The following is a 23,654-nucleotide window of genomic DNA, read 5'->3' on the forward strand; positions in this document are numbered from 1 at the left end:
TGAATGAATGAATGAGTATGGTTTTTACGCCGCTTTTAGCAATATTCCAGCAATATCACGGCGGGGGCCACAAGAAATGGGCTTCACACATTGTACCCATGTCGGGATTCGAACCTGCGCGTGCACACAATACGCACACCGAATTATTTTTTTCAATAAAATTTCACAATGAGAATTTTGTCCAACATATGCATACATACAGAGTATTTGGTGCGAAACAGAATTTAGAATCAATATTTATTATGTTTATGCTGTATTCTTACATTAAATAATATGCTTCATTCATTGACGACATGGGACAATTTCTCTCACACACACACAGAGTGACAGAGAAACGCTCTTATCGGCATGGTGCTCTAGTGCTGTTTTGTATGGAATATAATAACATCACATCATCCGCGAATCGTTACAGCCACAGCGATTTTTCGTTTACATAATTATATGTTCACCAACAGATTGTTTTACTACATGTTGCTGCACTTACCATGTCGTTTTGTTCAACGTCCTCTCCAGAGTGAAAACATACGGCAGGGCAGGAAATCACGTTGAAAAATGTTTCTTGTGAAAAGTCTTCATAATGCACATGACATACCAAAGTTTTAAACGCGCCGTTCAAAGTAGCGCGTGAATAATATAAACATGAGAAATAGGTGTCTAAGCCCATTGTAATCTCGATTTTAAATGAATTCTAAACAGCTTGTTGAAATTAATTTAACATGCACCGGTGCATTTGATAAAGTAAGCGTCGTCTGCTTCGATCCATTGAGTCTGGATTACGCGCAGGAAAAACTCGTGCAACGGAAGTGTTTCCCGATTGGCTAAACTCGTAACCATGACATCACGTGACTATTCTGGTGAACACCTGCATGAAATGAACAACACTTCTAACCTGATTTGACATTTGTTTATATAAATAATCTTAACCGACACATCCATTGGCGGTGGGGTTTGTTAAGCAAGGTTAAAGCGTCGACTCAGTCACACCAATTCACCACATGGGTACACCACGTAGAGCCGATTTTGACGCCCCTCTCCGTAATATGGCTTGGATTTTGTTCCAAATTTCACAAATGATTTTGTAATAATAAATAATTTTCACCGGTATTCATCATAATAGAATGGAGATGTAATACAGTGGATGGACGACCATGAGTTATCAAGCGCCGTAACATTATAATGCATTTTAATCATAATGATGATTATGAAAAAGAAATTATCAAAGAAATATGAACAATATGTATAAAGTACGACACGGGCAAAAACGTATTAACTGAGTGTCAAAGTAGAGTATCCCGTGTTTGTCTTTTCATGTAATGGAAATTTTTTGAAAGAATTGTTGTTAAATTTGATTATGTCTATTTAACCATCACTCATTCCTGCAACAGTTTCTGAAAAGTAATCTGTGGCTGGATAATTTTGTGTAAAAAATATATTGGTTCGTTGAAGGGTAGGAAATGAACTTGCAACCACATGACCCCTACATGACCCTCAACATGTTCGAAATGTTATTCATTTATGCCGAAAAAAAGCAAATTTGTTGATTTTCAAGATAAGATATCGAAGATACCCATCAAAGAAATTCATATAGTCGGTCCCTTAGAATGTACAAATTCAGTTTCAAGTATCCAATGTTTCAGAGAATAATGGGGTAGGAGGGGGTAGCTTTGTGGTGGTTAAAGCGTTTGGTCGTCGTCACGCCGAATGCCCGGGTTCGATTCCCCACATGGGTACAGTCGGTGAAAGGCGACTATGCTTGTCGTAAGAGGCGACAAACGGGATCAGGTGGTCAGGCTTGCTGACTTGGTTGATGCATGTCATCGTATCCTAATTGGGTGGACCCGTGAAGATCCGGGGTAGAATAGGTCTTCAGCAACCCATGTTTGCCGTAAAAGGCGACTGTGCTTGTCGTAAGAGGCGATAAACGCGATCGGTCGTTCAGGCTCGCTGACTTGGCTGATGCATGTCATCGTATCCCAATTGCGTAGATCGATGTTCATGATGTCATTCACTGGAGTGTCTGGTCCAGACTCCGATAATTTACAGACCGCCGTTATATTCCTGGAATATTCCAGACAAGACAATCCAGTGATCGATGTTGTGAGCACGCCGTCGGAGTACGATGACACGCAATGAACCAAGTATTCGAGTCGGACCACCCAATCCACTAAGTCGACTGTACGACCACCATAGGTACCTGGGGACCTATTCTAACCCGGAAGGAGGCGGTCGGGTAGCCTAGTGGTTAAAGCGTTCGCTCGTCACGCCGAAGACCCGGGTTCGATTCCCGACATGGGTACAATGTGTGAAGCCCATTTCTGGTGACCCCCGCCGTGATATTGCTGGAATATTGCTAAAAGCGGCATAAAATCAGACTCACTCACTCTAACCCGGAAGCCCACGGGGCGTTGAGAGTGGTAGGGTGAAAGGGGGCGAAACAGCTTCAGGTGTATGACGGTATATGTATGAATACTGTTGACGTCATTTGTATGTTTGGTGCCGGAGTAAAAGTCTTCACTGGAGGTTTTCGCAAAGAGTTCACGCAGACGCAACATCTGTGCATGGGGATTATTTTTAGGTAAGGGTGTATGGATAACAGGGTATGTTTGGTGACTGATTGCTGATGCAGATCACAAATTCACCATGGCTGTCATTACGACCATGTTTGAATCAGATTGGAATTCTCTTTGAGTTTGTTAGAGACAGGATATTTTTCTCAGAATGCTTCAAAACATAAAATGTCCTACTTTCAAAAGGATAACTAAACACTATACACGACAAATTTTATATAGGACATCCCTTAAAATATTTACTAATGGAGTTTTCCAAGGTTTTCTGGGGAAAATATTAGAATATTTTAAGGGGTCGGATTCATCAGTACACCAAGGAAGGCAGCTCGACAAAAGCCTAATATTGTTCCTCTACAAGACCCGACAACGACGTGGGACACGAGGGGCCCAGGCGTCTTAGGCGCCGCGACCCGAGAAGATCTGGAGTAGAATAGGTCTTCAGAAACCCATGCTTGCCGTAAGAGACAACTATATGCTTGTCGTAAAAGGCGACTAACGGGATCGGGTGGCCAGGCTCGCTGACTTGGTTGACGCATGTCATCGATCCCAACTGCGTGGATCGATGCTCATTATGTCAATCACTGGATTGTCTTGTCCAGACTCGATTATTTACAGACCGCGGTCATATGGCTGGAATATTGCTGAGTGCGGCGTTAAACAAAAAAACAAACAAACAAACAAACAAATCGTAGGCGCCGCAATTCGCTGTGCAGAGTTGCGTCCAATGGGCACGCCAGCTATGAGCACCTATGATAGTGGGTTCAAATCTGGGTTCGCCCTGATTATGTTTCTTGGTTTGTCAGATCCATACTCGAGGGTTTCACCAAAGCGAGTGAGTCCTGCAACGCTGGCGTGCCAAAGGGACGCTACTCTGTCCAGCGAATTGCGGCGTCTTTGACGACTGGGCTACGTGTGTACAGCCCTCTCATGAAATAGAAGAAGAAAATATATATGATGTGAATGATATACAATATATAGCAGCATATGGCAACAGTTTCTTCTATAAAGGCGTTACAAGATATTCTTGAAGACTTGTCCAAAATGCACGAGGTGGTGATATCTCCTCGACATCCAGCGCTCGCATTTCGGTACACATACTCCTACGCTCACCGACATACGATCTTTGAGGATGTAATATGTGTAAATAATATTGAAACTTTTCTCTTAAAAATAGCAATCTTGGCCACTTCTGGACACAGAGGTATATGTAATGATATAGTAAATCTTCTTTAAAGAAGCGAGAAATAAAGGAAATCAAATTATTTTCTAATTAATATTTCTTAAAAATGTTATGCCACTTCTGGATGGTTGGTTGGTTGTTTAAACGCCGCTCAATATTCCAGCACAATATTCCAGCTATATGACGGCGGTCTGTAAATAATCGAGTCTGGACCACACAATCCAGTGATTAATATCATGAGCATCGATCCAGGCAATTGGGATCGATGACATAGTTATATAGTGTATTAGTTCGTAAAGATTCGTATAGTGTATATAGGAGGAGTGTTCCATAAGTTTTCCAACTTCAGTATAAGACTAAGTCGCAGAATATCTTTTGTACTTGAATTTTTCAATATAATCTTCATTCACCTCAATACACTTATTCCATTTGCTTTTAATACCACTTTTATAGAAATCCGCAGATGGCCCTCTAAAACACGCCTCTGTGACAGCCTTTACGTCCTCGTCATCCTGGAAGCGTCTTCCACGTAGGACAGATTTCATTGGCCGGAACAGGAAATAGTCACTGGGGGCTTAGTCTGGGCTGTAGGGTGGGTGATTTAACCCAGTGAGGCCGAAAGTAAGCATGACGTGCCTTACACAGCTGATGACTGTTACCACCTGCTTTTACAATCACTAAGTCAGTGTGCATATTATTTTGACAAATTTTTCTTTAAAACATGTTTTATTTTTCAGGTCCCTCAATGATAATATGGAAGACAATATAAGCTACACAACCCTTTCCATATTCATAAGAAATCTCTGTCAAAAACATCGCTATCAAATAGTGATGATACCAGGTGTTTGAGAAAGGTTAGAGTATCCTGCCCCACCGGTGTCAGAAGAAATTCCTGGTTTTGAGATCCATTTTCATTGTGTGCAAATTGTGTTTATTCTCATGCAGAGCTACAAGACATAAAATATTAGTGTGTCTTGTGAGGTACAGTGCTTCAGACAACAAGAGAACTGTGCTTTTGAAATAGTCAACCAGTGCACTAACAAGTTGCCACAAAGCATTTCGCCAGTGCTTGTGCTGTTTTCTTCAGTCTTTTACCCTGGTCTTTGCCCCTTGCCCAAACCTCCCTCATCCAGCATCAGCCACCCTGTATTACAAAAAAAGAAACAGCAAAGGCCGATTGTTGTCAGAGACCATAAAACTAGATTTCAATGAAAAAAGTTTATTTTAGTGAGCACAGAGAAAAACAGTACATACATCAGATGGAAATCGCTAACGAATCACCTCGACAACACAAGATTGAATAACTCTGATTCTTCAACTATTTCTGCAAATCCCCAAAGTGAACCTCTTGTTTATGAGGTGTAGATAGATTCTAAAATGAAAAGGTGTCTTTTGTTAGTAGCACAGTACGAAATATTACAAAAATATCATACCATTCAAATATATATATTTGTCATACAATCTGGAGGGAAGGCTATAGAAGAAGCAACTTTATATTGATGATGTATGCATAATAGTTAAAACAGTTTATAGTTTTCTATCATGTTGACATGTGTTTATTACTATTGGTTTGAATACTTCTTGAAATATTGTGACATGTTTCAATATCACTGATGTAATTTAAAACACTTACAAGTTACATGTGTTTTCATAACTGTATCGTAAATAAACATTTATGGTACTTGAGATTTATTTAAATTGTCAGATTTGTTTGTTTTGCATGATAGATCTTCAGATGCATAATAAAACAAATTGATGAAAGCAAATTATATTTTCTCTAAACTTTATTTCGAGTGTTCATATAAAATAGGGTGGTGGGGTAGTCTTGTGGTTAAAGCGTTGGATCATCACACTGAAGACCCAATTTCGATTTCCCACATGGGTACAATGTGTGAAGCCCATTTCTGGTGTCCCTGCTCTGATATTGCTGGAATATTGCTAGAAGTGGCATAAAACCATACTCACTCTATCCATTTTGAACCTCAAATGCGAAACATACCTGACAGTCACTTGGAAGCAAAATCTGGCATTTCACTGGACGTCAGAGCCGGATGTTGTGCTCCCTCACTGATGTACGGTTCTGCCTCTAATGAGCCTCAATCCTGGAATTGTCTGAGCTGCAAATGTGGCAGTTTGGTATCGATTACATAGAGGCACCAACCGAATGTGGTTGTCTTGTCGCAAGATGTGGACGACCAGCCGTGGCAAGTCATAAGTGTTGCCTGCTATTAGATAACGTCTCCAACGAAACATGCACCAGTGTTATTGGATATTGCAACCTAACATTAATGTCAACATGCACCAAGTTCATGTCAAAACATTTCTACTTTTGATCTGACTAACCCGTTGTTGTCCACACAACGATCTTGAAGACTCTCAGTACCTCTAAGCTTTATTTACCACATTATATCACTAATCCCTGTTATGTGTAATTCATGACACAATTGATCACAGATCTGAGATCTTACTTATTTAGACTTGTTTACGCATGTTTCAACTTTGATATGATTCATGGGACAATCTCATTAAAATCAGACCTTAGTTCTCGCTACCGCTAAACAAATATCTGAAGACATCCCATTAGGGGTCACGTCAGAACGACCTTTCATCTGACCAATGAGAGCGTCGCTTACCAGATCATGAAAGTGACAGTCGGAATGTGATTTCTAATCATACAACCTCGAAAACTTTAACACGGGGTATTCCGAACGATAGTTACAGGTTTAACGACTGAATCCACACAACGATCTTGAAGACGCTCAGTACCTCTAAGCTTACCACATTATATCACTTATTCCTGTGTTATGTGTAATTCATGACACAATTGATCACAGATCTGAGGTCTTACTTATTTAGACTTGTTTACGCATGTTTCAACTTTGATATGATTCATGGGACAATCTCATTAAAATCACCGCCGTCATATAGCTTGAATATTGCTGAGTGTGGCATTAAACAAAAACCAAAATCATTAAAATCAGACCCTAGTTCTCGCTACCGCTAAACAAAGATCTGAGGACATCTCATTACGGGTTACGTCAGATCGACTACGATTCGAAACGTATTTTGACAAATTCTCGATTACAAATTTGAAACCTAAACAAAAAAACATTCTGGAATGGCTGATAAATGGTTAGATTGTATGGATTTAGTCCTTAAACCTGTTACTATCGTTCGGAATACCCTGTGTTAAAGTTTTCGAGGTTGTATGATTAGAAATCACATTCCGACTGTCACTTTCATGATCTGGTAAGCGACGCTCTCATTAGTAGTTAAGTACTGTGGTATGGAACACCTCAGGATTATGGAACCGCTCAGGATTATGGAACCGGAAGTGACGTCACATCCTCTGTGACGTCACTTCCGGTCACGTGACCTGCGCAGTGCATGATGGGACTCTGCGCGTGCGCCTCCAAGATGGCGTCGCTTCCGTTTCCGGTGGCGTGCGCCTCCAAGAGGGCGTGGCTTCCGTGTCCGGTGGCGTGCGCCTCCAAGAGGGGCGTCGCTTCCGTGTCCGGAGGCGCGCGCCTCCAAGAGGGGCGTCGCTTCCGTGTCCGGAGGTGCGCGCCTCCAAGAGGGGTGGCGCTTCCGTGTCCGGTGGCGCGCGCCTCCAGGGGGTGGCGGTGGTGGAGGGAGGGAGGGAGGGAGGGAGGGAGGGTGGTGGTGATGAAGGGAGGGAGGAAGGAAGGAAGGAAAGGAGGAGGAGGAGACGGGTTCATGGTGTGGGTGGGTGGGTGGGTGGGTGGGAGGGTCGTCAAAGCAAAGGAGGAAAGTTGTCTTTCGGGAGAGATGGGTGGCCCTGAAAAGGGCCGTTGGAAAACAAACTGGAAACTGGAAACTGGAAACGACAGGAAACGTCAGGAACACTGGAACACTGGAACACTGGAAAAACTGCAAACGATGGGACACTGGTAAAAAACAGTGGGGTAGCATGGCCCCATGCGTTAGTCACTTTGTTCAGATGATCTCTCTTCTTCACCCTCTACTTCCATCTCATCCTCGGACTGAAGGTGTCGTCGGCGCTTTGAAGCGTGCTTTCTTGAGAGGCTTCTGACCCGTTTTCTTTTCTCTACAAGAGGTGTGATGTCCGCCCGGAGTTGTGCGAGGTATTCTTTTAGGTCGAGGACATCGACGTGCACGTCTTCGATGAGATGAACCACTTGTGTCACGGGTGTCACGGGTGTCACGGGTGCCACGGGTGTCGACGTGGACGGTGTTGCTGGCGTTTTCTTTCGACTGGGTTCTGGGCAATCTGCAGCGAAATGACCCAGGGCTTGACAGTTGTAACAGCGGTCCAGGCGATGGGGAGTCTTCTTTCGACTGGGTTCTGGGCAATCTGCAGCGAAATGACCCAGGGCTTCACAGTTGTAACAGCGGTCCAGGTTCCGATTCTCCTGCTTCTCTTGACTGTTCATCTTCGGACAGACATAGTGACGGTGACCTTGAGTGCCACACTCGAGGCATGTCACTTCAGGGCAGTACAGGTAACTGTGACTGTCGGTCTGGCACTTCATACAATTGTATCGAGCTGACATGATGGGTTTCATAGAATGCAGTGTGTGTGTGTGAGTGGCTTCGCTCTTGTTTTGTTTTTTTTATAGGAGAGGCACTGACACCCACCCTCCTGATTGGTTCCCCAGGCCGCGCCCCGATTGGTTCGTTTCGGGGCCTGGCCTACACCTCGGTTTTCCAAAACGGACCGACCCCTGTGTTTCTTTTCCATAGGAAATGGATTTTACCATGGGAGAGAAAGCACAACCCCGGTTCGACCATTCAGAGTCCCGCATGACCCGAGCACGGTCTCTGATTGGTCGACAACCCAGGCTTCGGATTGGTCCGATTTCGATCCGGTTTTTTTTTTTTATCGGGGTGTGCATTTCGATCCTGTTTTGTTTTTCTTCATCCTACAGACCACAGAACACGACTATGAGTTTTTAAAAAAATTTAATCCCCTCGCTCACATGAACCAACACCACAAAACAAAAAGTCACAGGATGAGGGGACCGTCCCTGTGACTTTTGTGAACACTGGGGGGTATGAACGTCTGTACACTTTGAAAAAAGAAACGTTGTCACTTGGGGTGAACAAGACACTCGACTCTTCTCTTCCGTGCTTCTTGGGACACCAAACGTCTGTATTTTTCGTTCACTTCTCCATCAGGACAAAACACACACAAGTATTCGCAGGGCACTTTGGCGTGCTTCAGATGTTCTTTCCAGGGTTGGTCTGTGGCTTCCCATTGGCGGAGTGCCACACCGCAGCAATAACAGGTCACACAGTCACCTTGTCCTGGATAGAAATAGCCAGCCATGGCCATGTCATACGGGGTCTGGGTCATCTGTTGAGGCCACGTTTTAAAAGATCTCAGACGTTCTTGAAATGAATCATAGTGAGGATGAGAAGGATGACACAGGGTGTAAGAAGGAAAAGGTCCCTCCAGAATGTCACTGAGTCGCCACGTGTCGTCCCTAAAGAGGGAACGTTTTCTCGCTTCTTGTTCTCTCGCCTTTTCAGACACCCACTCGGAATCGGTGACGACATCTCGGGAGGATGACATGGCATTCATAGAACGTCTTTGCTCCATGATGACGGTAACTTCACTGAAAGAAGGTCTGAGGGTTCGCCTGCTTTTATGAAACTCTCCACCCTACTCCCTTCCACCTCCTCCTTCACCTCCTCCACCTCATCACGTGACGTCATCCTGTGTTTGGGTTGACGGACACACGGCATGATCCATGACACGATCCATGACATGACATGGTACACGGGGAGGGGGTGTGGGGATCGATGCGTACTGGAATGACCGACACCAGGCAGCTGATCTTTCAAGCATGGCCTTTCTCTTTTATCTATATTTTATTTTAATTTTACACTTGGGTGTGCACTGACATGACAGATGCACAGACAGACGGACAGACAACGTCAACGACATCTCAACTCAACCTCTACCCTCTATTGGAGTTGAGATCAATCAAGACACAAAGAGTCAGTTCAATCAATCACTGTTTAATCATGAAAAAACCAATCACAACCAGATACAACGGAAATACGAAAAGTCAATGGAGGAGGGAGTGCTTTGCATGTCCCTACAACAACAACAACAATAACGCGACAACGTTTTCCTCTTCCATCTTCAAGCCCATAAGAGGTGGTCCTCCCTCAACCCTGTGAGAGGTCCATCCGTTCAACACGTACAGTCTATGGTCTCCCTGAAACAGACATGACACATCACTTGATCACGGTTGCAGCTTACGTGTTGACAAGTTCTTCGAGTGAAGAGGAGGATCACCATAAGATGTGATCCTCAGCAGATGTGATAGGCATGTCATCATGTGTCATTATGCGGTCATAGGTCAACATACTACAAGTACAGTCTATGAGCTCCAGACCACAGGTATGACACATCACTTGCCCGCTGTTGCAACTGATGTATCTTAACATGTTGTTGTGTCGGCAAATACGACATCCGCGTTGTAGGGGAGTGAGTTGAGCTTCTCCATAAGGATCCAGGCCAACGTCGTTGTCATCTTCATTATCATCGCAAACCAGGGGCGTACCTGAGGAGTAGACATGAACATCTTCCGGGGATGTTGGTGACCAAGAAGCCTCAAGCAGGGGGAGCGTGTCCAGATCCATGGAAGGGAGAGTGGCCAGCTTGAGCGCTTCATGATCCTCACGGTCACCCGTCGCCATCGTCACAGCAGGGGCATTCGGTGAATAGGTGGGCTCCCGAGGGGTTTGTTCCCACCACTGTTCTAGCACGCCCTGGACTGAACTGACATCAGGGGTCCTGTCAATCATAGGACAGAGTCCATTGATCATAGGAATAGGTCATGAATATGAATCACATCAAGAATGACTGAGACAAAGAAGAGCAAGGGTACTTACAGCTGTTCTTGAGGAGAGATCTTCAGAGATAATTTCTTCCGTGATCGTCTTTTTGCAGGCGTTGCAGGTTTCAAAAAGGATGTCCCCATCGTTTCGATGTCTGTGGTCGCTGCAGCCGTTGTTGCTGTTGCTGCTGTGGTGGTGGTGATGGTGGTGGGTGTTGCTGCTGCTGTGGGGATCACAACGACTGTGGGCTTGCTTGTCTTTTTCTTCTGGATCTTCTTTATCGTCTTCTTCGATGTGCCTTTCTCGGGTTCAGTCAGCTTCCTCATCTTTGAACGTATCTGTTCGCACATCAGGTTGTCGCCCTTCGCACGTAACTTGGCGTACGCGTCGTCGGTCTTCATCTTTAAACACAGCAAGTCGTACACTTCACCCCACAGTTCAGCAGTCATGTCACCGTTCCCATCTCCACTGCTTCCTTGGCCACTCATGTCGCTTCGTGTCTTGTCATTCAATCGTTTCGACATGATGTTGTCCGGATGTTCTGTTCGTTGTTGTTTCTTTTCAAGTCTTCACGGAGGTGCGTCAACACTTGATGGTACTCTCTCCAAACACGTGTTTCTTCCAGATAAAACGCCAACAACCAACACAACGTGAGGAACATCAATCAGAGGGGGGCGATGTGGTTGCTTGGTCCGTTCAGTGAAAAGTGATGACCGGAGAGCATCGGTCGTATTAAAAGCCACGGAGGTCCTGCTTTCTGATTGGTCCGTTCCGGTGTCTGGTCTGAGTCTCCATTTTTCCAAACTGGACCGACCCTTGTGTTTCTTTTCCATAGGGTTAGGCTTGTAGCGTGAGAGAGAAAGCACAACCTCGGTTCGACCAATCAGAGCCCACCATGGCTCGAGCACGGTCTCTGATTGGTCGACAACCCAGGCTTCGGATTGGTCCGATTTCGATCCGTTTTTTTTTTTTTCTGTAAGGGGTTCATGTCGATTCAGTTTCGATCCCCTTGTCATGCAAAAAAAAAGTTATAGAAAGTCGTCTCTGTACCCAAAGGGGAGCGTGTCTACAGGTAGGCCTGTGGTGTCGTCGTAGACCACACGTCGCTTGTCGTACACGGTACGATAGTCTTTTCGGGTGGGGCGGGTCACGAGTGCGTTTTCGTGCCGAGGTCCTTTTCGAATGATCTGATGAGGGTAATCCAAACTGATTTTCTCTTCCTCCTCTTTCCCAGACCGTTGTCCCAGTATCAGTCCTTTCATGGTGTCAAAGTTGAGATGGCGTTGGTTTCGGTAATTCAAAGTGAACCCTCGCACTTTGCAGGTCGTGCGCGTTCCATCGGGTCTGGGGTTCATTAACTCATAGCCATAGTTTTTGGGACCTCCTGACACAAACGTCTTGATGGTGTTTCCGTCCAGTTCATCCGTAAACTCACCCAACGAATGACCCAGCTCTGGATTCGCGTCGTGGGGTCGATGAATGTAAATGACGCTGTCCGTGTCAAAGTACAAGACCCTGCGGCCCACCAGGGCAAGGGTCTCGTACAGCTTGAGACGTGCTTGGGCGGTGACCCAAGCAGCGATGGCGACATTGAAATGAGAATGAGGGGTTTGGAATTCTTTCCGCTGGGTATAGGTCACTTCCACCATGTGTTCGTTGACAACGGTCACATCCTCGATGGTATTGCGGTCATCCCTCCACAAGGCAAAGTACTGTGCAGGATCGTTCATATAGACGTTCTGACTGTAGTCTACCCGTTGCCCAAACTTGCCCCAGAGCGAATTCAGTTGCATCTTGGCAATCGTGCGGCGTCCTGGATTTTTTTCGATGCGGTCCTTGTCCAACCGAATGCCTTCTTTGTCGTAGATCTCCTGGATGTAAGCGTCGTGATCCGTACATCCTTCGGGGTATCCGCTGGCTTCGAGCTTCTCCTTGAAATGTCGATCGATGTAAGTGTCAAAGAGTCCCACTTGCTGGGTGTCGGGGTCATGCTGTGCAAAGGTGTCAAAATGCCAAACGTCGTAGATCTGAAGCACCCGGTAGTCATACTTCTTCACGGCTTCCTGGAGTTCTACGGTGGCGTACGTCCCCACCCATGACCTCTCTTCGTCCGTGTGCTCGCAGGGGGAGTCTGACCGGGTATCGGCACACGTACGGCACAAAGGACAGAGCAGTTTGCCGCCCGATCTGTAAGGCAGTAGCGGATGGTAGAGTCGTTTCGGGGGTAGGACACGGCATTGGATCAGGCCTTTCAGTTCAAACAACGTGTCCACAGGGGGTTGATGGAGAAGGGTCGGGTGTCCCGTGGGAAACGCTCCGGTCTTACAAATGTAGGGATAAAGGGAACAAATATCGATGTACTTGATGGTTTCACCTTCTTGGGCTTCGTAGCATAATCGCGTGGCATTGGTGCGTCCTCCATAGAAGGCGTCGCGAGGGTTGAGCGGTCCGGGGACGTGACGACAGTGGGGTCCCTGCAAGAAAGCACGTAGAGCGGAGTCCTCCCGTTGCATTTTCGTAAATTCGTGCTCCCACAGGGCGACGACCCGTTTCACCTCAGGGTGTTGACTCAAGAGACTCAAGCGGTAGTGGGTGTCGGTGTAACGGGCTCCCAACGACGTGCCCAGGACGGGATGCGGTTCTCCACGACGGGTCTTGTGACAGGTGTTGCACCCATGCCAGAAACAGCCCAGGAATTCGTAGACGGTGCCTGTCGCTGGATCGTACCCATCCACGCTGTACCGATGTTGACCCTCTCCACAGGTGAACTCTTTTTCACCGCCATTCCTGGCGTGCTGGAGGTGCAGATGGGGGTCCCTTTCCATCAGAGAGTGGAGCCAGTGCATACAGGCCTGGGAATAGTTTCTCTTGGGTTGGTAGCCTTGAGGTGGAAGAATGGCGATGGTATTGGGTTTCAGGTCGTGTTTTCGGAAGGATTTCATGGTGAACGCAGCAGCTGTCATCACTTCCACAAAGGGATCCATGCCCACCGAGTGGATGGCGTTCTGTCGGAAGTCAGCGCATCCCCGTCTCAAAATGTCCACATCGCTCTGGCAGTAAGCTAAAAGTTCTTCTTGTAAGTCGAACAAGGCTCCTTCTTGCACTTTTTGGGTATGCCACTGGAGGAAGGCTGAGCGTTCCGCGGGAGACATGCCATCGGGATCGTACGTGACGGCTGGTGGATAGGGACCTCTGTAGGTCTGGTTGACTCTCGTATTGAAAAAGTGTGGAAAGTACCCTTTCTTCATTTCTTTCAACCCAAAGCTCTTGGGAAAGGCTTTCAGGGGGTAAGGGATGAAATTTAAGCTGTCTTCGAAACACAGCCGTCCCAGGGTCATCTGTAAAATTTGTTGGCCATGTCGAATCTTGGTGGGGAGCGTCACCAGGAGGGGGGACAGGCCCTTCAGGATTAAGTGTAAATCATAGGATCGTGCATTGTGGGCCATCACATAAATGCGATCCTCCTTCGGGACTGTATGGCAGGAGGTGTTCTTGTTCTTTGGCTTCTTTGTTTTCTCCACTTCCATGACCTCTTCCACCTCCTCCACCTCTTCCGTCTCCTCCGCCTCCTGCTGGGGTGATGCATGCCGTTGACGTTTGGTAGCGTCCTTTCTTGAGGGGGTGCCATCCCGTTTTCTTTTTTTCCCCAGGGGGGCTGTTGTGCCCTTGCGTGTGCTGTCCTCCTCTTCCTCCGGGTTGGGCTTCTTCTTCTTGGGTATTTCACACAACGTGGTCAACCACACACACACATCATGTCGCGTGGTGGGCCCTCGAAACACGATCTCACGGCTGGGACCATACCCTTCTTCTCTCCATGGGCAGTGTTCGCACAAGTTCTTGCTCACTTCACTGATGCATCGTCCACATCCTAGTTGCACCACGCACAAATTTGGAATGTGTTCCCCCGTGTCTTGCATGCATTCAAAATCGTAGAAGACGTATTGGACGTCGTCTCGTACGTGATGTTGTTCCTCTTCCCCCTCCTTCTCCGTTTCCTCTCCCCCCTCCCCCTCCTCCCCCTCCCCCTCCTCCCCCTCCTCGTTTTCTTCACGGAGAGGCGTCATGTAACAGCGATGGTCTGGGGTCATGGGTTCTCGGCACACCAAGCAGGGATGTTCTTCGTCGAAGCACTCGTGGTGAACCATGGGGGTCTCCAAGACGCGGACCAGCTGAAAACAGTTCGGGCACCTGTGAATCGATTGACAGGCGCTGGGTTTTCCCTCTGACGGTGACTGGAGATGTCGGGTGTAACACGTTGGATTGGGGAACCAACCTTGACATGTCAAGCAAGGGATCCCGAGCTCTTCCTGGGGTCCGCAATAGCTAGAGTAGAAGCAGCGGTGACAGCGGTATTCCTTGGTGCAGGGATGTTTTTCGGGATGGTCGTAACGTTTGTCGCAACGTTCGCAGTAATGGTCAGACCCGTAAAAAGCGGACATGGAAGTGATGACATCGTAGTGCTGATCATGATGGTATAGATGCAGCACCGTGGCGTGAGGTGGAGCCTCATCACACTTGTACAACAGTCTCTGACCCACCTCTTGACTGTAGACTTTCAGTTGATAATGCAGGAGGGTCAAGGCCCGTCCCACGCGTGCGAGGTCGTCCAGCCCCCGACAGGGACCTTCAGGCAGGCCAAGGCGTCGAAACAAGGCCCGTGCCCGTAGGCCTTGAACGTCGACGCGATTCGTTCTCATCAGTCTCACTAACTGGGCTTTCCATGCTGGGGTCAAAGGATGGGGTTTGTGGGCATAATGCTGTGCCACCACCAGGGCCCGTGCCAAACAGGATTGATCTTCGTTCTTGATCCGTACGATGCACCTTTTGCGTGTTAAAAAAGCTTCGAGTCCAATCACGTTTTTCACCCGGGGAGCACCACTGCCCGATCCTAGCCTGTCGGGATCTGCGACGTGTACTAAAGTCACATCCATGGTGTCATCGATGTTCAGGTCTTTGTTGGACTGTTGGACTTTTTCCACGGCCTGCAAAATATCTGGCCCATGGAGATCTTCAAAACGTCGAAAGGGAATCCGTATGGGGGTGTTCAAAGCGGGATGATCGATACCTAGACCAATACGATCTCCCTTCTGACCTGACATCTGTTCATAAAAGTCATCGATCACCCTGTCAAATAAAGCTGGCAGTTCCAGGGGGACGCGTTCCGGTGGTACGGTGTCCAAGTAGTCTGGGTTGAAAGTCAAACGATAGGTATGATTAGCAGTTCTTAACCGTCTGGAGCGGGTGGTATCTTTCCTCTCCAAACGATAGGGCGTACTTTGGTTGCTCGTCATGATAACGATGTGTGTCTGATGAACGCCTGTACTCTAAGAGGGTCTGAACGTCTGATGGATGAACAACCCTTCCCCAAAACAGGATCGAAATCGGACCAATCCGAAGCCTGGATTGTCGACCAATCAGAAGACAGCCTCGACCAATCAGAAGGCAGCACCCGACCCGAGTTGTGCTTTCTCTCCCATGGTAAAATCCATTTCCTATGGAAAAGAAACACAGGGGTCGGGTCGTTTTGGAAAACCGAGGTGCAGGCCAGGCCCCGAAACGAACCAATCGGTGCGTTGCGTTTTGGACCAACCAGGAAGCACCCCATTTCGATCCGGTTCTTCCCCCATAAAACAAGAGTGGATTCGAATGGGTCAGTGTCACTTGTAAAATTGATGTGATAAAATCAAGAATGGCTGAAACAAAGAAGAGTGGTACGACGACGACGACGACGCGTGGCGAAGATGTGGGAATGGAGGGTACAGATACTCGTGCATGTTGGAGTAAGAGTCATGCCGAGGAGGCGGTGTCACTGCTCAGTCAAACACCATCGCACTATTATCTGCGCTTTGAAAGAAGGCTCGCTTCGTTTGAGACGTGGCCCACGCAAATGTATCAGACTGCTGAGGAGATGGCTCATGCGGGCTTTGTCTACACTCAGGGTGCCGATGGTGTGTGCTGTTTCCAATGTGGTGTGCGGCTGAGACAATGGGCACCCCACGACAATCCTTGGGCAGCACATCACAAGTGGTCCCCAGACTGCGATTACCTCAAGCTAACCGGGCTGGTGAAACACCAGAAGCAACTACAACTACACTATCTCTGCGAAGAGAAACAGAGGTACACGAATGACGTAGCAGAGCCGGCTGCCTAGGAGGACGACGTTTCCCGTGTCCTGCGTTCCCGTTCAAGTTCCCGTTCCAGTTCCCCGTTCAAGTTCCCGTTCCAGTTCCCGTTCAAGTTCCCGTTTGTCTACAGTTGTTGTTGTGAATGGTTCAATCTGTTTCCGCTTCCTGTTTCCAACAAACTTTTCTTTGTTGGACCCACAAGTGGTGTCACGGTGGTCACCCCGATGACATACCCAGATGGCAGCAAGTACCCCTTCGACGATCCTTGTCTTGTCAATAAGCTTGGACATGATCATTCTTCTTGGACAGCAGCAGAAAAGTTTTCTTCTTTCCCAAAACGGCCCTTTTCAGGGCCACCCATCTCACCCAAAAGACAACTTTCTACCTTTGCTTTGCCAAACAATGACAATCCAAAACAAAGAACCCACACCCTCCCCTAGGCCTCTTGGAGGCACACGTCTAAAAAATAAAATAAATAGATATAAATATAAATAGATCAATAGAGACACGTGGTACACCACGTGTGCATGGAGACACGAGTCAAACATCACGTGTGCATGAAAACACGTGTGGCAGTACGTCTGTCGACTTACACGGGTGTCAACACCTCGGTATCCTTAAATAATCATAATAATAATAATTTGAAGACACACACACACAGGACACTACGTGTACATGACGTTCACATCGCGACACCACGTTTTGCCTGACCACACGCTATTCTATGCATCAACGTCAACGTCTGTTTGAAGACATACACACACACACACATGCACACATGACATTCCGATTGGCATGGGAGTGACACACACGTACATCACGTAGACATTCCCACGTTCATGTCTACCGATGAAGGTCCACCTTCCTTTAGCATTCAGACGACCGTCTACCTCAAAAAAATACCAAGGCTACCCAAGAAGAAAAAAACCGGATCGAAAACGGACCAATCCGAAGCCTGGGTTGTCGACCAATCAGAAGCGGCGCTCGGACCAGGTGGGGCTCTGATTGGCCGAACCGGGGTTGTGCTTTCTCTCCCATGGTAAAATCCATTTCCTATGGAAAAGAAACACAGGGGTCGGTCCGTTTTGGAAAACCGAGGTGCTGACCAGGCCCCGGAACGAACCAATCGGAGCTGCGGCCTGGCGAACCAACCAGGAGGGAGGATGTCAGTACCTCTCCTATAAAACAACAGTGGATTCGAGTGGATCAGTGTCACTTGTAAAATTGATTCGAAAAATCAAGAATGTCTGAAAACTGGGATCTGGAGCTAGCCTCAGTGGTGCACCCTTTGCCACTGTGCAAAGGGTGTCGGTCGGAGTTGGAGAAGAAAGAAGCAGTACCCGCCATTGCCATTGCCTCCACCATGGCAATGCGGTACATGCCAAGGGGGTCTGCCTGTGTACGCCCTTGGCACAAGGGCACGGGATGGAACATTTCAATGTGTGTACTGTAAGACCATCCTCAAGGACACCTACGCGCGTCGGTTAACGCACACCAGTAGGTGTCCTGTCAGACGTCAAATGAAAGTCCATCCGTGCCTTTGCACCATGGCGTGCACATGCATGTAAATATCAAAACGGCCCTTTTCAGGGCCACCCATCTCTCCCGAAAGACAACTTTCCTCCTTTGCTTTGACGACCCTCCCACCCACCCACCCACCCACCCACACCATGAACCCGTCTCCTCCTCCTCCTTTCCTTCCTTCCTTCCTCCCTCCCTTCATCACCACCACCCTCCCTCCCTCCCTCCCTCCCTCCCTCCACCACCGCCACCCCCTGGAGGCGCGCGCCACCGGACACGGAAGCGCCACCCCTCTTGGAGGCGCGCACCTCCGGACACGGAAGCGACGCCCCTCTTGGAGGCGCGCGCCTCCGGACACGGAAGCGACGCCCCTCTTGGAGGCGCACGCCACCGGACACGGAAGCCACGCCCTCTTGGAGGCGCACGCCACCGGAAACGGAAGCGACGCCATCTTGGAGGCGCACGCGCAGAGTCCCATCATGCACTGCGCAGGTCACGTGACCGGAAGTGACGTCACAGAGGATGTGACGTCACTTCCGGTTCCATAATCCTGAGCGGTTCCATAATCCTGAGGTGTTCCATACCACAGTACTTAACTACTCTCATTGGTCAGATGAAAGGTCGTTCTGACGTGACCCCTAATGGGATGTCTTCAGATATTTGTTTAGCGGTAGCGAGAACTAAGGTCTGATTTTAAGGAGATTGTTCATGGGACCCCAGAGCAACCTGGTTGTGTCAGGTGCAACAAGCTTTTCAAGTCAACATGCACTTTGTTCAAGTTATATCAGGTTCCTTAACTTGAGGCCTCTCTTAAAACAAAGTGTGTTGGCGTTGGCGTTGACATTGGTGTTGACATTGGCGTTGGCGTTGGCATTTAAATTCATAAACCCTCATTTACATGGGTCTGCATAATGAGTGAGTGAGTGAGTTGGGGTTAACGCCGCTTTTAACAGTATTCCAGTGATATTGCGGTGTGTCAGCTTAATGTGGGAGGAAAGCCCGAAGTGATGCAGGTCTCAGACGTTTACCACTTGGGTAAAAACCCACGAGCACGGGTATGGTGCTGACAAACCTAGAAACATAATTGGGGCAAACCGGGATTCGAACTCACAATCATAGGTTTCTGGCGTGCCCAAGGGACGCAACTCTGCACAGGGAATCGCGGCGCCTTAGACGACTGGGCCACCCGTCTGCATAATGAGGGTACAATTGGTTTCCAGAGCAGAACTCATAAACGATTCAATATGTCTTCAGGATACTGCCATTTGACATTCAGGAATTGATTATATTTATTTTATCTCTCTTTTCCTGTAATCCTTTTGGCCAGTAAAACTATTCGTATTCTGTTGCTGCTTTTGGCTGCAGTATGCCAAATCTGTGAACTGAAAAATATAACAAAGTGTCCCCTTTGTGGAATATAAACCAGTCGACAAAGGTGTACATGGCATTTATTCATAACACACAGCTCTTACTACATGTTAACAAAAGTTGCATAGATGTCTTAGGAACACAGACAACCAAAAAATAACACGACAAAATAACAATGAAAATCATGTGACAAAGATTTTCTGAAGTGCAGTAACTGCAGTGAAAAAGCACATCACATTCCACCTTTACAAAAATCACATTATATGCAATTCAAACAGTACAATCTGTCAAAACTATTGCAACCAGCCTCTGACGTGATGATGATAAGATGTGCTCCATAATCTTCTTAATGCAGATTCTTAATAAAAACAAACAAAACATTACGCTGACATTTTGTACTCACCACACCTGATTTCATAATTTACACTTAATTGCAATTACCGTATTCGATGTAATAAGCGCCCCTCTAATAAGCACCCACGGCGATATTTTTTAATATATTGCCTAGTGAACAATCCCAATTAGCACCCCTTCCGATTGATCAATGTACACAGGACTTATTTATTCGTGTATAATACGTATGTTATATGCATTCTTAATTTTTGGAAATTAAATTCTGGAAAACATATATCTGTCGTATATAAACATTTCAGGCTGTGATAATAAACCAAGAAATTTACGATATTTCAACTCTGGCGTTTTTCACCAAAATAATATTCTAACAAGCGCCCCCTATTTCTAACTTTGAGAGCGCCCCGGGCGCTTATTATGTCGAATACAGTATTGACCAATGTTTAAAGCTGTTTTGAAAAACAGCTGACTTGACAATTCTGAATGCATTTGCTTCACAAGTCACAATATGCTGAGGACCATAATCACAAGCAACATCAATGACTTCACTTGCTAACACAATATATTTAACATTTTGTATTTTAATTTATTTGTACAAGTGAAGCTGTGAAAAATTACTTTATAACAAATTTTCTCAATTTTTTATAATGTCGTATCATAAGTTTTCTGGCATCCTATGTTTTCGGACAACCATGGTTATTGCGATTATCCATGCTATAAAGGGGAGTGTAGCATCACACAGACATTGTAAATATTCAGATGATGGCTTGTTTTTAAGAGAAATTTGTCTTTAATAAGTGAATGAGATGTTTTATAGTTGTTCATGGGATAAGAGACAGAACTATGATAGTTTCTTAAGCATCCGAAAACCCATAACATGGTGATACTTTTTGTGAACCAATGATAATAGCAAAACACACCAAAAAAAAATATTAAATAACTTTTACATAACAGTTAGGAATCTTAACAATAATTTGGCAATTATACACAGAATATATAAAAATGAAAGATAATAACAATGTTCATGTCCAACACAAGGAATAGACTGATAAAATACTGCTGTATACGTGTTTGTCAATTCAAAGCAGCTAATGGAATGAATATTTTTAAGTAGGGCATATGGTTTGAAAATAAAAATAAGAAAGTCTTGTTATAAATATTTACTACATGTAACTGCATTTTGCAGCATAAAAAATATATCTATTTTCATAAAAAATATTAGACATCGGATTATATGAAAAAGCATTTCTTGTATTACAAAAGGGTTAATTTACTCTAAATGTTGACATACAGTAGAACACTGATATAACGAACACAGATATAGCAAACAAAGGGATACAATGAACTGTTACAAAATCCCTGATTTATCTCTGATGTACATAACAAACTCTCTACAGTGAACTAACGTACGTAGCAAACTGATAACGGATCCCCCGACAAGCCCAAATACCACTTATTAGTGATGTATACTAGTATATAGCGGGCTGAGAAATCTCAGTGGCAAGTGGCACTGACAGTTGACTATATGCAATCAGCGGCGAATCAACACCATCACTGGTGAGGATTCAACCTTGTTGAACTTGCATCATGTTAATCTTACGTGTTCATGTAATTGGACTAATCTTGTCTATATAACAAACATTAAACATATATTTTTCACAAGATTGTGTCAGAGTGTCAGTTCACTTGAACATGGTATCATGACAATTGAATACTATGAAAAGATCACTGCTAATACAAGTCAATGCTGCAATTACATGTAATGTGTTTTGTTTTATCCAAGATGGCGGACATTTCAGCGCGAAATCGTATATAACAAACAACGTATATATAACAGACTGATTTCTCCGGTCTCTTGTAGTTCGTTATATCCATGTTCTACAGTACTTTACAGACCTTTGTCATCAATGAAATAATTAAGAATAGAAAAATCACTTCTCTCATGAAAGAGTGAGTGAGTATTGTTTTACGCCGCTTTTAGCAATATTCTAGCAATATCACTCTGGGGGACACCAGAAATGGGCTTCACACATTGTACCCATGTCGGGGATCGAACCCGGGTCTTCGGTGTGACGAGTGAACGCTTTAACCACTCGGCTACCCAACCGCCCCCCCCCCTCATGAAAGAAGATAAACTGCCCGTTGATTGCATCTGTTACCCAATTTAATTACACGCTCTAATAAGCGCCTACGGTGACATTTGCTGATATATTGGCTGGTGAACAATCCCAATTAGCACCCCTTCCGATTGACCAATGTACCCAAGACTAATTTATTCGCGTATAATACGCACTCGTGTGCTATATGCCCCCTTAATTATGGGCAATAAAATTCTGGAAAGATATATCTGTCGTACATAAACATTTCAGGCTGTCAGCATGACCACGAAATTTATCTTTCAACTCTCTTTTTTTTACCAAAATAATATTCTAATAAGAGCCCCCTATTTCTAATTTTGAGAGCGCCCTGGGCGCTTATTACGTCGAATACGGTAGTTCAAACCAAGTGTTGTTTTTTAGAAATTTTAGTCCATGTTTTGATATTTTTGGTCAGCACTTCTGGAAATCAAATTATTAAAAAAGCACCGTCCATGATACACAAACAGTAAAACACTAAAAACAACTGTTACAGAAACCAACTAGACTGATCTCACTGAACGCATTGTAAAACACCATACCAACATATATATAGATGGTTGGTAGTGGCTGGATGAGCAGTTTGAGAAATTAACATGTTTCATTTATATAATAGCTAGTATCAGAAACATTAGTAGCCATTAGGCGGCAACACATTAATTATTAGAATTTCATCCTGTTGTTTTTTTAAATATCTAAGCAAGAGGCATTATATTTTTGTTCTTAAACTGTTACAGACCATACTTTAACTGTCGACAGATATAATGGAAGCTGGGGTATTTGGTAGGACCATGTATACTACTCAAAAGAAGTTACAGACAATCGATTCTTTCATATCACTATAGTTAATTTGATGAGTGGGCGAGTTTGGTTTTATGCCTCTTTTAGCAATATTCCAGCAATATCATGGCAGGGGACACCAGAAATGGGCTTCACACATTGTACCCACGTCGGGAATCGAACCCGGGTCTTTGGCATGACGAGCCAATGCTTTAACCACTAGGCTACCCGACCGCCCCTGTAGCACATTGTAACAAACAATAGCAATGTCATAGGGAACACCACTAACAAAAACAGGCTACATTCTACCACAGTAGGATTCAAACCCAGACCTCATTGACTATGGCAAATGCATGGACCACAGGCCTACTACACTAGGCTAACCCACTGCCTCTCATCTGATGAAGTAAAGATAAACTACAGTAATATGAAAGAATCGGGTGTTCTGTAACTTATTTTATATATTACCGCGATTTCCTTCATCTGTAGGCACTTGGGGACAATCTCATGACTTGCAGCAGCCCTCAAGCATGGTGTTTGGTAGTGATGGGTTGGAGGGATGATATCTAATAATGAATGTATAGTGGCCTTATGATCATGATCGCACTACGCTAACCCTCACATTATTGTTTACTGGCCAATGGGAAGGCGAGTCAGCTACTCTTGTTTGTGATAAGTACTGAATAATACTGAGTGTGGGATTAACAAATAAGCACATTTCATAACCGAATTGACACATATTTTCCTTTGGGACTAAACTAGCTAGGAGGGCTAGTGACCTCTACCTTGCACT

The 23,654-nt window shown here is 45.6% G+C and overlaps 2 protein-coding genes across 2 annotated transcripts; one reads left to right on the plus strand and one right to left on the minus strand.

The window, feature by feature from the left end:
• Window positions 1-9,845: 9,845 nt before the first annotated feature.
• On the minus strand, window positions 9,846-11,542 carry LOC139446004 (uncharacterized). Its single transcript, XM_071227273.1, has 3 exons — window positions 10,636-11,542; window positions 10,305-10,537; window positions 9,846-9,956 (listed from the first exon to the last, which is right to left on the minus strand). Exons 1-3 carry the CDS (start codon window positions 11,103-11,105, stop codon window positions 9,946-9,948), a joined length of 714 nt encoding a protein of 237 aa, XP_071083374.1. The 5' UTR covers window positions 11,106-11,542; the 3' UTR covers window positions 9,846-9,945.
• Window positions 11,543-16,270: 4,728 nt separating this feature from the next.
• Window positions 16,271-16,732, plus strand: LOC139446253 (baculoviral IAP repeat-containing protein 7-like). Its single transcript, XM_071227605.1, has one exon. The coding sequence runs from the start codon at window positions 16,271-16,273 to the stop codon at window positions 16,730-16,732; it is 462 nt and encodes a 153-aa protein (XP_071083706.1).
• Window positions 16,733-23,654: the final 6,922 nt, after the last annotated feature.

The sequence above is a fragment of the Haliotis cracherodii genome, unplaced genomic scaffold, assembly GCF_022045235.1.
Source record: "Haliotis cracherodii isolate W230 unplaced genomic scaffold, xgHalCrac1.p SCAF_6, whole genome shotgun sequence".
Classification (NCBI taxonomy): Eukaryota; Metazoa; Mollusca; class Gastropoda; order Lepetellida; family Haliotidae; genus Haliotis; species Haliotis cracherodii.

Coding starts and splice junctions, on each gene's coding strand:
- LOC139446253 (XM_071227605.1), top strand. CDS start 16,271: ATGGCTGAAACAAAGAAGAGTGGTACGACGACGACGACGACGCGTGGC.
- LOC139446004 (XM_071227273.1), bottom strand. CDS start 11,105: ATGTCGAAACGATTGAATGACAAGACACGAAGCGACATGAGTGGCCAA. Junction 10,538..10,635: donor ATCTCTCCTCAAGAACAGCT/GTAAGTACCCTT, acceptor TATGATTGACAG/GACCCCTGATGTCAGTTCAG.